The sequence below is a fragment of the Artemia franciscana genome, unplaced genomic scaffold (genome assembly GCF_032884065.1).
Source record: "Artemia franciscana unplaced genomic scaffold, ASM3288406v1 PGA_scaffold_53, whole genome shotgun sequence".
NCBI lineage: Eukaryota > Metazoa > Arthropoda > Branchiopoda > Anostraca > Artemiidae > Artemia > Artemia franciscana.
The window spans coordinates 296,479-312,278 of record NW_027062694.1 but is presented as its reverse complement, the minus strand read 5'-3'; the positions used below and the strand labels follow the sequence as shown (position 1 = coordinate 312,278).

Genomic DNA, 15,800 nt, shown 5'->3' with positions numbered 1-15,800 from the left:
GTGTTATACCATGCAAATAGCTTAAGAAAAATTACTTTGGTGAAAATATCAAGTGGAAAGTGAATATATAATTGAGTTATACCAAGCAGATACTTTAAGACCACTATGTAACACGCAAAAAGGCAATATTTTGCAGTTCGTTACTTAAAAACGCAAGTTCGACGTAATATAAGCTGAAAAGAACGTAACATAAATAGATTTCGGTTAGACAATGTTGCCTAAATCCCAAGGTGCAGTTTCAAAGTACCAGTGTTTTTTTTTAGACTTACTAGCAGAAGAATGAATAAAAAAGTTTATTAATTACGACAATTTAGCACGAAGTAAATAATTTCTCTGACCGAAAAAGAACAATTTACATAAATGTCTAGTTTTGACCTAGTTTCTGAAACGTTGAATTTCCATGTTCATCATAGCATCGGAAGAAGACGCTTGAGTAATTCTCTTCCATTAGCTGCTTCAAAGTCTGCAAGTGGGCGAAATCCCTGGTCTCACAAAGAACTTTTACCTAAAATAGATCAGAAGATAAATATATTAAACAATTCAAACAAAATACAAAAATAAGATCTTGTGCAACACCAATTCAAACAAAAAGCTTAAAAACAACGATATCTTTAAATGCAATTGAAGAAGAAACTCTAGCATGTAGTATAAGTCAAGTACTAGCAAATCTTATGCCAAATCTCTACTATATCTATCATGGGGCCGATTACAGAGCCCATTTCAGGGTATAGAAGGGCCATCAGTTTTTCTCGCAAGGAAAGAGGCCGAATCTAATAAAAAATCAGCATTAAAAAAAAAGAAAATTCCTCTTTTGAGATGGGTTCTGTAAATTTGAGTCTTAGGTATTGAGAATAGATGCAACTGGCTATCCCAGAGTGACATTGCTGACTTTCTATTTAGTTCATTGTTTAATAGCTTAGAATACAGAGAACCTATGCTGAAATTACCTTAAAGCCTTCATTTTACAAGTCTGGATACGATTTTTGTATTTTCTGGACTTTTTTTCCATAACTAAAATTGTTTCTTTTTTATGCCACTTTAAGTTATATCCTCCGAAGTAACAAAACTCATAAGGACTCTCTCTCGTACGCCCTATTAGATAGCATGCAATTACTAATGTGTTATGAGTTTTTTAACCTGAAAGTTTAATTATAAATTTATTAATAAGAATATTCTTTTATATCCTATACTATAGTATTTCTTTTGCATTGTTAAATTTTAGGTGTCTTAATCACGACCAAGCTCCTGGCTATTCCAAATATACAGTGTCTTTTCCGGGGAACCTGGTTAAGCTCTAAAAGTCCTTTCAAAGAAGATGCAGCTAATCGAAATATGCTGACTGACCTATCTCCTCTCCCTTAGAAGAATTTTAATTTTTGTATCTTTGTTCAAGTTTACAAGAATCTATAAAGCAAGCTCAACAACAGCAAAAAAAATCAAAAAAATTTGGAGCAGACACCTCCTACTCTTTATAAAATTACGAATTTGCTATTGAACATGCTATCCAGCATCTTTCGAATCTTTCAAGCAAGAAAGTTCAAAACTTTCAAGTAAAAAACAAAAATAAAAACAGAAAATTAAAAATCATAAAAATTATAGAATAATAGTATTACCTATATTCATTTATATAGGGGGTATAAAATCTCGAACATCCTTCATAAAATATCAAATTTGCTATTTAAAATGCTACCCTTTCCCAGAAAATACAGCATTGATTGATACTAGTTATTTATTAATCATTCTGTCCGTAAAAAAACGAGTTTAATTTAAATTATACTCTAAATTCTAAAATCTAAGGTTTTTAGATTTCATTATTTTATGCCACAATCAAATTATTGCAGACCTTTATAATTTTTGGATTGGCTCGGTAAAAAAAAACTTTTAAAATAGCATTTTACAAAAGTAATATCTATGTTTGGTTTTGGAATATAAATCAACCCCTCTAACCAAATTAAAACCCACTCACAAATGCATTGGACGTTTCATCAATAGTTGAATTAAAATATGCAATTGTCTTCAAAATAGGATTAAGATATTGGAAGCTATGACCGTATACCAAAAATACACTGTATGAAAATGTACTCCAATCCTACTATCTAGGGCCAAACAAAAGAACGATTAAGAAGATGGCTAGGCCAGGTCTTACAAATGGAGAATGGCAAATTGCCAAATATTATGCTTTTTAGCTTTCTATCAGGAGAAAAATTTAAAGCATATTGAATGGAGGGAAAAGAGGTCGCAAAAGGGATTTAAATAAAATCATACTTTGATGGAGGGGGGGGGGAGATTGCAGCTTTGAATCGACTGGGGCTGAGGAGGAGCCTGAGTATCTGTCCTGGACACAAGTGACTTGGTACTACAGGTTTTTTGATAGTGCCGTAGTAATAGTTCGATTTTTATTGAGTGTAATTTGAAATTTACTTTTAAATAGCGCAAAACCAATTGTACAATCACTAATAGATATCTTACCAGTTGAGGATTTTGTATCACTTTTTAAATTAATTTGGAATTTGCTTAGAATAGTGTACTAACCTCAACTGAATACACATCACTTTTAAGCCAAGTTCTTTCATGAATGATGTCTTTGACAGAAACCCCGTGTGATGAAAGTAATTTTGTAAGATCTGCAATGCCACCGGGTCTGTCACTAACTGTGACCGTGAACTTAGCCAAACGTCCATCTACAGCTAAACCTCGCTCCAAGCACCTTCCTAAGACTGTAGTATCGATATTGCCACCACAAAGAGGAACAACAACTCTAGAATATGAATTAATCATTCTTAATAGTTGTGTCGCCAACAATAACGGAATAAAAATTTTTTGTTCAACTATTGGTGTTTAAAAAGCAAAAATTAATCGTTACCCAATTTTCAACCAAAATATCACAGCAACATTATGTGATCTTTTTTTTCATTTTCTCTCATTTTATATCACCAGTTTTTTGACTGTTATTCCCTTATGGTTATATCACAACGGTTCTCACTAAAATCGGTCCTCTAGGAAAATCTGGCTCTGTGAATCTGGACCGGACTATAGGTAAAACTGGAGATATTCGTGGAATCTTTCCTTAATGAATTTATGTTTATTATTTAGTTTTACTTGATTCTGAGCTTCTTCTTTAGAATCCCGAACGGTGTTTTACTTCTGGCTAGTATCCTCTCGTTTTTTCTAGAATATCTTCATTTATCAAACAACAGCCTGACTAGCCCTTCTTCAAAAACAGCCAACAAGCAAACAGAAAGAGCAACAGCCTGTAAATTGTTCCTGTCATTTTAAGTAGAAAAAGAAAATTCTCGTTGTTTTCCTTTTTGCTCAGTCGATGTACATGCAAGTGGGATGCAGGAATCTAGATGGAGTAAAACCGGGCTACAGAGATCTGGAAGGATTAGAGCTTTCATAATATAGAGACCGGGGCTTAGATTGAGATTGGGCACAGAGACCTAAAGCCAGCTCACGGATTATTATTTATTTTCATTTTACGCAAAAAGTCTTACCTTACTAATTCTATCAAGTAATTTTTTTGCCTTCCGCAACTCTACCGGCTGCCCTATTTTATAAGTCATTATTTTAATATGTGATATGTTAGCAGTTCCACACACAATTTTTTAATATTTAGTTCAAGATTCTCAAGTTTTCCTAAATATTTGTGCAATATTTTATAGTTATCCAGTAAAAAAAAAAAAAAAAAAAAAAAAAAAAAATTAGTTTCATTGTGTAGCAGGGAAAGAAAACTTTAGATTGTCACTAAAACGTGGACAGTTTATGAATTTATTGTGATACTAAGGTTCATGCATTTATTACGTCATTTTTTTTAAATAATTTTATCTGTCTAAATGCTTTGCTGATTTTTATATTTATTATTTTTTTTCTTAGCACTTTGGTTCATGCATTTATTATTTAGTAAAGTCTTCTCTTATTGTTAACTTTTTTTTTTATTCATTCTATCTGTCTAAATGCTTCGCTTATTTTCATGTTTTTTCTTAGCTTTTAGTTCATGGATTTCTTATTCAGCAAAATTTTTCTTATTGTCATGTTTTTTTTATTCATTCTATCTGTCTAAATGCTTGGCTTATTTTTATTTTTAGTCTTTTCTTGGCACTTGTTTTATTTATTCTCAGTTTCTACTTTTTTGATTCACAAAGCCATTGTTATTTTCTTCTTGTTTTGGTAATGCTCCATTCAGTTGCTGAAACAATAACCCTCATACCCAGTTTCTTCCCCTCCATTTACTACCCAGGATTTGGATTCTAGAAAAAAGTGCAACAAAATATAGTCCTCCACCCCAAAAAAAGAAGAAAGGTTAAGGTCAGAATTGCAGCTCTTCCGGAGGAAATATACTAGAAAAAAAGAGATATATTTTTATACTGCTCATTTTATGATTATTTTCATGGTTTCGTTTGTATTTTTGACAATTCTTACCCGTCCCCCTTCTAATGGTCTCTTACGGCCTTCGGCAATGCACAAAAAAACCAACATAGTAGTTGGCGAAGACTAATTTAAAACAGACAAAAATGGGGAGGGGGGAGGAAATGGGATTAATTTATACTTGCTGCATAATATAAAGTAAGAATTCCATCATTTTTAGTTAGTTCTTTTTGTATAGCCTAAGGCTATACCAGACCAATATAGGGGAGCTGGGGATGAATTGTTGAAAACGCAAACAGAATAATGAAATAAGCATAGAATTAGCAATATAAAAATGTGTCTCTTTTTCTTCCCGGATGTCTCCTTCTGAACAGCTGCTTTTCTTGACCTTTACCAAAAAAAATTAAAGTATTAAAAACAAGAGAATAAGGGGAAAACAGCTTCTAAGCAGTCTCTGTCACTTCAAATGGAGAAAAGACTTACTTTTTTCCTTTCAGCTCAGGCAAAGTACCAGCAAGTATGGCAGCTAAACCTATTGCACCAGCACCCTCAACAACAGCTTTTTCCAGTTCAACCAATCGAAGAATGGCAATAGCTATAAATTCTTCTTTAACCACCTCCTAAAGTACACAATTACAGTCAAATGATATATTGACCTTACATCACTTAATCACAAGAAGACAGCATACAATCAAAAACGAAATACAAAAAATAAGCAGAAAAGTAAAAATAACTTGAATACAATTTTTTTTTCTAAGCATTAACAAAGCAACAACTTAGAGCTGAAGAAGGTAGGCTCTAAAACAATTTGAAAACCAATTAAATGATTGAACTTGATTTTACTGACAGAGTAAGAGTAATTTGATTGCTATTTGAATCTTGAAAAGTGGGATACATCTAATAATGAATAATAAATAATAATCATAATAATAAGAGACAGAATCCATCCAGTGATATAGGTTCTCAAAATCTATGCAAGAAAAACATGCTTCAGGCAACTTAAAATACCAAGACTCATGCCCCGTTTTATTAAAGATAGCCGTTCGTCGTTTTTAGATAAATACCTAAAAACCTAACCCCTCCTTGTGGGAGGGAGTAGAGGAGGATTGGACCTGTAAACAATTTTTGAGTAAGTAGGGTAGTTAAAAAAAAACTCATCTTCCTTCCCAAAATTATTACGCATTTTCCAGAAATCTAAAAAAATTTGGACATTTATTTTCTCAGTTCTTCTTCCTTTTTTTGGTTTGGATAATGAGTTTGGCTTTATATCTTTTATTAAACCCTTTAGCCAAACTTAAGGCAATATGAAAAAAACAAACTTAAAATATACCTGAGATGTTACAAAACCAACTTTAATCTCCCTCATAATTTTTCCCTTATAACAGATTAGCAAAACAGCGACTTAAGGAAGAAATCCTGTGCTGTCGTATTAGAAACACGAAATATGGGTCAAAACTTACAACTATGTCAATTCCTGAAGCCATTGCAGTGGCAAAAGCATTGACGCCAACTTTTGGGACAGCAAGTCCATCCGCCAAAGTGGATTCGGCTCGGACACTCACAGGCTTTCCATGTTTCTTAGCCGCTGTAAAACTTGCACATTTTTCAGATTCTACACCCTAGAAAATTTATACACTCAATTTAAATTTAGAAACATTCCTTGGCTAACATTACAGTGGTCTTGCCCAACATATACAATTATGTTTAGTACTGTAATTGTGGCATTCCTTTGATAATACTACTGCTATTATTACTACTAGTAACAACTCACTGCAGTACTAAGCCGCTTGAGACCAACAGCTGCAGACTCTCTTCCCCCACCCCAATCTATTCAAAACTCCAATCCTTACCCCTCCCATGAAACTCAAATTTCATTTAAATCCTTTCTTATCGCCTCTTCCCACTCCATTAGCAGACGACCTATTTTTCTCTTGACCACAGACGGATGGGCAAGGGCCACAATCTCTGACAGTTGTAAAAAAAAAAGTTATTGGGTCGATAATTTAAGCTTGAACACAAAAATTTGTCCAATTTCACATTTAAATAGGGTGTTCGGTACCTGGGACGGTGCTCGTTGAGATCTAAAATCGGGGTAATAGTTTGCTAACTTCAGGATTTGGATTCAGGATTTCAGGATAATTGTCAGAATTTATTTATTGGATTTGCTAAATCCTATAAATAAATTTTCTGTTCTTAGTATATTTTTTCAATTTGATTCCGAGCTGTGGTCCTAATTCACAATAATTTAGAAGGGAAAGATTTTTTGTCGCAAAAAAATAATTTCCGGAATTCAGGATAAAAAAGGAAATTTTCAAACACCAAAGGGGGAGGGGGATAAATTTTGAGTTCTTCTTTCTCCTCTCAACTGACGTGACTAATGCGAGCGGTAGGGACTCTGGGAAATTTGTCCTACAATTTCCATTAGAGTAATGGTTTTGGTGGGGTAGAGGCTATAGATAAACGAATATTTATTCCCCGTTTTTTCATCTATAATATTGGCCGTATTTCCCAAGTAAGCCGGGTTTTGAAAGTGAGGACCCTGTCGGCACCCATCATATGTACAATCGTGTTATCTACATTATGTTATTTATTATCTTGCGCCCGGAAATTAGGAACTTGCAAACCCTAATTTAGATAGCTTAAAATTTTTGGGGCACCAAAATCAGCAAGCTGTTTCCTCGACTTTAGATTTATAGTGGCCTAATCGAAGGTACCAAGGACTTTGTTTTTAATGTAAAGAATATTCTTAAAACTGCCTATTTCTTTTCATCGGAAAAGTGAACCTAAAACTCTTTGATTTATTGTTCTCAGCGTTTACCATAACACTATCATATTTCTTTCAACTTTGTCTGAAAATAATTTACCGATCTTACACTGTTTTTGGTAAACTAAATGGGCGGCATGAGAGGGTTGATATTATACCCTTCTGGGACTAATGTATGTGCATCAATTAATTTGTACAAGTTTGCTGAAATAGCAATTGGTCATAATGGGACAAATATAAAAATGCAGACCTAATTTAATTTATTGGCGGGACAGATCTGTACACTCTGGGTCGATGCTCAGGCCTCGCAGGCTCATTACCTCCGTAAATTAGAGCTATGTATTTTTTTTTATTAAAGTTTTATGTGGTCGGAATTTTCTGTTTGGTAATCCTTTTTATTCTATGAAATAGTCCTTGATTTTTTTTATTTATTTATTGAACCCTACTATGAAAAAAAGCCGGTGATTCATCTTTATGGACTTAATTGAGCAATCTACATATTGAATTAATTAAAAAAATACGACAAAACTGGTTTTCCAGGGAAAAGTAGAGCCCCCACTACGCTAAAAACAGGCAGAAATAAATTCAAATAACCTTCTAAGCATAAAACTACCACCAATAATCATTAATAAATAAATGAAACTCAAAACTAACAGGAATTACAAAAAATGACTGAGTCAAACTAAAAAAGAGCAAAAATTATTGTTAGTAGAGCTGACATCCCCCATGCCTTCTCAAGATAAGATCATAACTTACATTTTACGGGAAAAAAACAAAACTAATGACCATGGACTATCAATTCAATGTACATATTAAACAAAAAAAAAAACAAATTTTTTTTAACTGAAAGTAAGGAGCGACATTAAAACTTAAAACGAACAGAAATTACTTCGTATATGAAAGGGGCGGCTTCCTCATCAATGTCCCGCTCTTTACGCTAAAGTTTGACTCTTTCTCTCAACTCTTCTTTTTAAAAGAGTAAAAAATTTTAGCGTGAAGAGCGGGGCATTGATGAGGAAGCAGCCCCTTTCATATACGAAGTAATTTCTGTTTGTTTTAAGTTTTAATGTCGCTCCTTACTTTCAGTTAAAAAACTTGTTTTTTATTTAATTTCTGAACGTTTTTGAATCAATGCATGTTTTGATTTTGGCTCTCCGCAGAGGAATAATTAAAACGAAATTCGCATATTTTTTTTTTTTTTGGCTAAATGGCTTTCTCATAGTTTTGATCGAATGATTTTGATAAAAAAAAGGAGCGGGGGAGGAAACCTAATTGCCCTCCGATTTTTGGGTTACTTAAAAAGGCAACTAGAACTTTTAATTTTTTACGAATGTTTTTCTTAGTAAAAGATATACATAACTTATAAATTAGCTTACGTAACGAACTTTTGTATTCTCATGTTTTTATTACATATATGAGGGAGTTCATATATGTAACACACTAATACTTCGCGCTTTACACTAATGTAATACCTCGCTCTTTACACTAAAGCTAAAATTTTGTCCCAATCCATTAAGAATGACCCCTGAATCACAAAAGCCGTAGAATAAATAGTTGAAATTCCTAAAAATACTTTAGTATAAAGAGCGAGGTATTAGGAGGAGGTTAGCCCCTCATATGCGTAATAATTTCTGTTCGTTTTAAGTTTTAATGCTGCTCCTTACTTCCAGTTGAAAAAACTTTTTCATATTTGTTTTTTCATTGTTTTTTTTTAATAATGCTGGAAAATCCTGCACTCCCTTCATGGAAATTTTCTTCCCCCATGACATATTCCTCGATGGAAAGTTCCCCCAACATATACCCCTCTTCTCAACCCCTCCCCCAACCAAAAAATCCCCCTGAGAACGTCTGTACACTTCCCAGTAACCATTACTATATGTAAGCACTGGTCAAAGTTTGTAACTTGTAGCCCCTCCCACGGGGACTGTGGGGGATTAAGTCGTCCCCAAAGACATAGTTATAAGGTTTTTCGACTACGCTGAATAAAATGGCTATCTCAGAATTTTGATCCGTTGACTTTGGGAAAATAATTAGCGTGGGAGGGGGCCTAGGTGCCCTCCAATTTTTTGATCACTTAAAAATGGCACTAGAACTTTCATTTCCGTTAGAATGAGCCCTCTCGCAACATTCTAGGACCACTTGGTCGATACGATCACCCCTGGGGAAAAAACAAAAACAAACAAACAAACAAATAAACACGCATCCATGATCCGGCTTCTGGCAAAAAGTACAAATTTCCAAAATTTTATAGATAGGAGCTTGAAACTTCTACATTAGGCTTCTGATGGTGTGATTTTCGTCAGGATTCTATGAATTTTAGGGAATGTTTCCCCCCATGTTCTAAATTAAGGCAAATTTTCAGAGGCTCGTAACTTTTGATGGGTAAAACTAAACTTGATGAAACTTATATATTTAAAATCAGCATTAAAATGCGATTCTTTTAATGTAGCTATTGGTATGGTTCATTTTGGTCCATTTTGTAGAGTTTTGGTTACTATTGAGCCGGGTCGCTCCTTACTACAGTTCGTTACCACGAACTGTTTGATACTGATATTTATTCATTATATAATTTCTATTTACCAGAGGAAACGCTATAGCGTTGCCTATAGCAAGGGTCATACGGCTCCAACGTTTTATTATTATTATTAATATTATTATTTTCCCCCAGAGACACTTAATATGGAAGGGATCGTCATTATAAACTTCAAAGGGGGCTCATTTGATTGAAAATTGGAAGTTCTAGTGCCCTTTTTCAAAAGTGAGAGTCAAAAGTGAGTCAAAAGAGTCTAAAGTGATCGGAGGGCAATTAGCCCCCCACGCCCTTTTTCCCTAAGTACATCCAATAAAAATTTTGAGGTAGCCATTTTGTTAAAATAGTTCAAAGATCATAAAACAATAACTCTAGGGTCGACACAACCCCCAGGCCCCAGGGCAGGCGTTGTAAGTTATGCTCTGGAGAAAAATATGGTTCTTATTGAAGAGATACTCGTATAAATTTCAGAGATGGCATATTTGATTGGAAATTAAAAGTTCTAGTTTTCATTTTTCAGTGCCAAAAGTGATCGGAGGGTAACTGCCCTCCCTCCCCCTCTACGACCAATTTCCCCAAATACATCTGATAAAAGTTTTGAGATATTCATTTTGCTAAAATAGTTCAAAGATCATATAACAAAAATTCCGGCAACTCCTCAGGGCCCGGGAGCAGGCATATTAAGATATGCCCTGGGGGCAAATATAGTTCTTATGGAAGGGATACTCGTATAAACTTCGGATAGGGCTTATTTGATTGGAAATTATAATTTTCAGTTCATTTTTCGGAGTCAAAAGAGATCGAAGGGCAACTAGCTCCCCTCCCCTTCCACGCCCTTTTTTCCCCAAATGCATCAGATAAAATCTTGAGATAGCCATTTTGTGAAATAGTTCAAAGCTGAGATAAAAAAAAACTTTGTGGTCGAGGCACCCCCCCCAGGGCCTGGAATCAGGCGTTGTAAGTTATAACCCGGGGGCATATGAGGTTCCAATGGAAAGGATGCTCGTATAAACTTCAGAGAGGGCTTATTTGATTGGATATTGAAAGTTCTAGTTCCCTTTTTAAGGGTCAAAAGTGATCGGCGGGCAGCTAGCCCCCCCTCCCCACTACGCCTTTTTTCCTCAAATGTATCAAATAAATATTTTGAGCTAAAGATTTTGTTATAAATAGTACAGAGGTCAGATAAAAGAAAACTCCTTTGTCAACAAAAAACCCCCAGGGCCTGGGGGCAGGCATTGTAAGTTATTCTCTGGGGGCATCTATGGTTCTTATGGAAGGGATGCTCCCACAAACTTCAGAGAGGGTTCATTCGATTGGAAATTGAAAGTTGTAGTTCACAATAAGAGTCAAAAGTGATCAGAGGGCAGATAACTTCCCCCTATGACCTTTTCCCCCTAAATGTATCAGATAAAAATTTTGAAATGGTCATTTTTAAAAAATAGTTCAAAGGTCAGAAAACGAAATTTCAGGTGACGATACAACCCCCAAGGGCTCTGGGGCAGGCGTTGTAAGTTATGCCCTGGTGGTATATATGGTTCTAGTGGAAGGGATGCTCGCATAAACTTCAGAGATGTTTCTTCGTTTTAAGCTTCATTTGCATATTAAACTTAAGCTTTACTTGTTTGGGAGCTATTTATTCATTTGCATTAGTACTTGTATGTTTTTTTGCTATGATTGTTTTTTTTTATTTCTGTTCGTTTTTGGTTTGATTTATTCTTTAATAGTAATTTCTAGTTGTTTTACGTTTGAGTTACTGAAGATTTCTATTTCTTCTGATCTTAAGTTTAATATTGCCTTTACTTTTCTTTCAAAAACTTCTTTTTCGGAAAGTTTTTTTATTAATTTAAGAAAAAAGTAAAAACATTTTAAATGTATTTTGTTGTCAGTAAAGTGCAAATTATGTGATAAATCCCTTATCCTTTCCTTAAGGGTCCAAATTGATATGCTTAGTTATTCCCGAGTTACGCCTTTTGACAGCCCGTATACACATAACGTATTTTGATTTAGTTCAACACTCCCCTCGACCTTCTCTGAAAGGCTCACCTGAATGACCTTTGTGTTTTCGGAAAGTAAAGATCAAACATGCATACCTTTCTCAATAACATATACTATATGTAATCAGCGAACGCATTACCTAATTGACAGCCCTTGTTCTGGGGGCTGTGAGGGGTTTGACGTCCCCAAAGGCACAATTATAGGATCTTTCAACAATGTTGAAGAAGGTTGAAGTCTCAAAATTTTGATTCTATACTTTTTTGGAAGATGATGGTCGTGGGAGGGGGGGGGGGGGCTGGTTAACCATAATTCACTTTAATAATTTCCAATTTCCGATCAAATGAGATCTATTCAAAGTTTATTCGACCACCAATTCCATAAAAACCTTATATGCCTTTATGGCATAACTTACAACCCTTGCCCACAGTTTCTGAGGGTTTATTTCAATCCTGAAGCCTTTTTTTATATAATCTTTAGAATATCTCAAGATATCAAACAAAATGCCTATCCCAAAATTTCTATTGAATATATTTTGAGAAAAGAAGACGTGGGGTGGGTCTGGTTGCCCTCCTATGAATTTTGACTCTTAAAAAAGACATCTTGGACTTCTGATTCCAATGAATGAGCCGCTTCCGAAGTTCGCACGACCACCCTTTCCTTAAGAACCTTAAATGTTAACAATGGGCAACTAATATAACTTATAGCACTTGCCCTGAGGGCCGCAGGAGGGGGGGATCTGTCATCACCAAAGACATATTTACCGAGTTTTTCAAATACGCTTAACAAAATGGCTATCTCAGCATTTTGATTGAATGTGTTTGGGGAAATATTGGACGTGGGGGTCTGAAACACCTTTCAACTACGGAGGTGGGGAGGCAGGACCTTTCAACTAGGCTGAACAAAATGGCTGTCTCAAAGTTTCGATTGGGTGTATTTGAGGAAATCATGGGCAAGGGGGAGCTGGTTACCCTTCAACCACTTTCGACTATTAAAAGGTAACTAGAACTTCCCATTTCAATCCAATGAGCCCCCTCTGAAGTTTATAGGACCATTCTTCCCATTAAAACCTTACATGCACCCGGGACATAATTTAAAACCCTTGCCCTGAGGGCCCTGGGGGGTTTTAATCTTCAAATACATTATGCTTTTACTGGACCTTTCAACTGTGCTGAACAAAATGGCTGTCTCAAAGATTTGACTGAATGTATTTGAGGAAATGATGGGTGGGGGGGCTGATTGCACTTCTTTTACTTTCGACTCTTAGAAAGGGCAATAGAATTTGAAATTTCCAATCGAATGAGCCTTTTTCGAAGTTTCTTCGATACCGAGTGCCCTGGTCTAAAAAATAGAAAAAAAAATATTGCATTGTGCTCACATCGCTCTTTACTCAGGCAGCACAATTGCCTTGCCTAAGATCTTTGGACTACTTTTTTAACAAATGACTACCTCAAATTCCTATCACATACGTTTCGGGAAAATCCAACGTGTGGGGAGATGTAGCTATCCTCTGATCACTTTGAATCTTAAAAATGTCACCAAAACCTCTGATTACCAATCCAAAGAGACGCCTCCGTGGTTTATGCGACCAACCTTTGTACAAAAACCTTATATGCCACCAGGGCGTAACTTACAGCCTTTGCCCTGAGGGCTGTAGGTGGGAGAGGGGGTTGTTATCCTCAAAGACATAATTCTGCACTTTTCAACTACGCTTAAAAAACTGGCTATCTCAACATTTTGATTGAATGTGTTTGGGGAAATCATGGACGGGGGGAGGCTGAAACAAAAATAATATATTGTGCCCACATCGCTCTTTATTTAGGCAGTACTATTGCGCTGCCTATGATCAAGATAAAAATGCTAAATTAAAAATAATTGCAACCGTTGAATTATTTATTTGAAATTTCAAGGCCTCCATATGACCACCTATTCCATAATAACCTTATATTCCCCCGAGGCACAACTTACGGCCCTTAGGTTCTGGGGGTCTTGTCAACCCCCGAGGCATAGTTGCAAGATTTTTGGACTATTTTGAACACAAGGGCTATCTCAAAATTTTTATCAAATACCTTTGGGAAAAAGAGGACGTGGGGGGGGGATAGTTTCTCTCCTGTCAATTTTGACTCTTAAAAAGGAACTAGAACTATCAGTTTCCGATCAAATGAGTCTCCTACAAAGTTTGCACGACTACCCCTTCCATAAAATCCTTATATATCCCGGGGCATAGCTTAAAACCCTTTCACCCAGCCTCTGGGGATTTGTGTCAAACTTGGATGCATTGTTATATGCTCTTTGGACTGCTTTGGATAAAATGGCTATCTAAAAATATCGATTGGTTATATTTGGGGAAAGGGGCATGTAAGAGGGAGGCTAGCTGCCCTCCTTGTGAACCTTAAAAAGGGCAATAGAACTTACGATTCCCAATCGAATAAAACCCCTCCGAAGTTTATACGACCAACTCTTACGTAAAAACCTCATATGCTAACAATGAGCAACTAGCTTAATTTATAGTCCTTGCCCTGGTGGGCTTTGGGGGGGGGGTTGCCTTCCCCAAGGACATAATTACTGAACTTTTCAACTATGCTGACCAAAATGGCTATCTCAAAATTTTGATATGATGTGTTTGGGAAAATGATGGGTGAAAAGGGATAGTTGCCCTCCAATTTCACTCTTAAAAGGGAACTAAAACTTTTTATTTCCAAACGAATGAACTATTTTCGAAGTTTATACAACAATCCCTTCTATACGAAGTGCCTTGGTAAGAAAAGAAAAGAAAATACATTGTCCACATTGCTGTTTACTTAGGCAGCAGGGTAAAAACTTAAGGGGTGATAACGCCCTTGTTAGTTACCACCAAATCGTCGCCATTGACTAGGTAAATATCAGGGCAACTAGCATCATTAGAGGGAAAACATTCAAGGGGGTTGGGTGCATAAAAAAACTTAAAAGTAAAAATTAATGACGAAAAAAGATTTATGCAATTTTCAAAAAAGAGCTCGATAACCCTCGCCAACAGTGGCTAATTGAAATGAAAAGTAAAAACATAGAAAAATTCTTTCCAGGACTCATAATCAGATAGTTGGTAGAAGCGTGGTATTAAGCCTTGCTCAGAAAAAGAGCCTCCTTCCAAAAAAAGGTAAAAGGTGCCGGGGCAAACACTTCAAATGAAGAAAACCCCATACAAATAGATGCTGTCACAAAAAAAAGTTAGTTTAATAAAAAAGTCAATCGCCGACAATAATAACCAGACAAAATTGCAGTTTCCAATGTATATGAGCCCTCGTGCAGAAGAGGTGCCAATTACAAGAAGAAGAGCCATATACTGGTCCCAGAACTATTGCAATTAGGCAGCCAAGAGGCCAGATGGAGCCAAAGGTTTTGAAAAACAGTATTTCAAAAACTTCAGCCAAATGCGTGATGGTTTTGATGACAGGAGCACATCTCCACAGCAAAGTTCTATTAAATGAATGTACTTTCAATTAGATGTTAGATTCGTAAGAGTTAAGTTCAAATGTCAGATACTTCAAAAAAAGCAATTTTTTCGGTAAAACTAAGGCACTTCTTCGGTGCCTAGGTTGGGTTCCATAGCAGTGGTCTGAATTCCCGATATTTTGGGAAGCGCAAAAACGTTTAAAATCAAAGGGTGGGTAGCATTATAGTTTTTTTTTAATTTTTTTCAGTGAAAATCCCAGAATCTATGGGGGGGGGGCAGACAACTCAAGATGTGATAAAGATCTCTTTCTTAACCACCAAATTGTCGCCACTGACAATGTAAACATCAGGGCAACAAACATCCTTAGAGAACAAGAAAAAAGTTGTGAACATGTCTGTTTCCTAATTTGGGTGGAAAAAGTCGATAAGCAAGACCTATTTACATTGGTAATGCTATAATCGGTATGCATCACATTTATTTCGTATGAAGGAAGAGCAAAGGAAGAGATAATCAATCGCTGTGAAATCAAACTACTACTACTAACAGATCACCGCAGCACAAAGCCACCAGAGGCCAACACAGCTACACACGTTCCTCCTCCGTCCTGATCTATTTAAAGCCTCCCTCCTTACATCCTCCTAGGATGTTCCCATTTCTCTTGAATCTATCTTTATGACATACTTCCATCTCAACCGCAGACGACCTGCTTTCCGTTT

General features: G+C 35.8%; 1 protein-coding gene across 3 annotated transcripts in view; it reads right to left on the bottom strand.

The window, feature by feature from the left end:
• Nucleotides 1-278: 278 nt before the first annotated feature.
• The window catches only part of LOC136041991 (L-threonine ammonia-lyase-like), a 71,985-nt gene continuing 56,463 nt past the window's right edge, over nucleotides 279-15,800 (bottom strand). For all 3 annotated transcript variants that reach the window (XM_065726817.1, XM_065726816.1, XM_065726818.1), the window contains exons 7-10: nucleotides 5,826-5,984; nucleotides 4,849-4,985; nucleotides 2,533-2,758; nucleotides 279-505 (exon numbers count right to left, since the gene is read on the bottom strand). In XM_065726817.1, coding sequence (XP_065582889.1) covers nucleotides 365-505; nucleotides 2,533-2,758; nucleotides 4,849-4,985; nucleotides 5,826-5,984 — 663 coding nt within the window. In that variant the 3' untranslated portion in view covers nucleotides 279-364. The remainder of the gene's footprint in view (nucleotides 506-2,532; nucleotides 2,759-4,848; nucleotides 4,986-5,825; nucleotides 5,985-15,800) is intronic.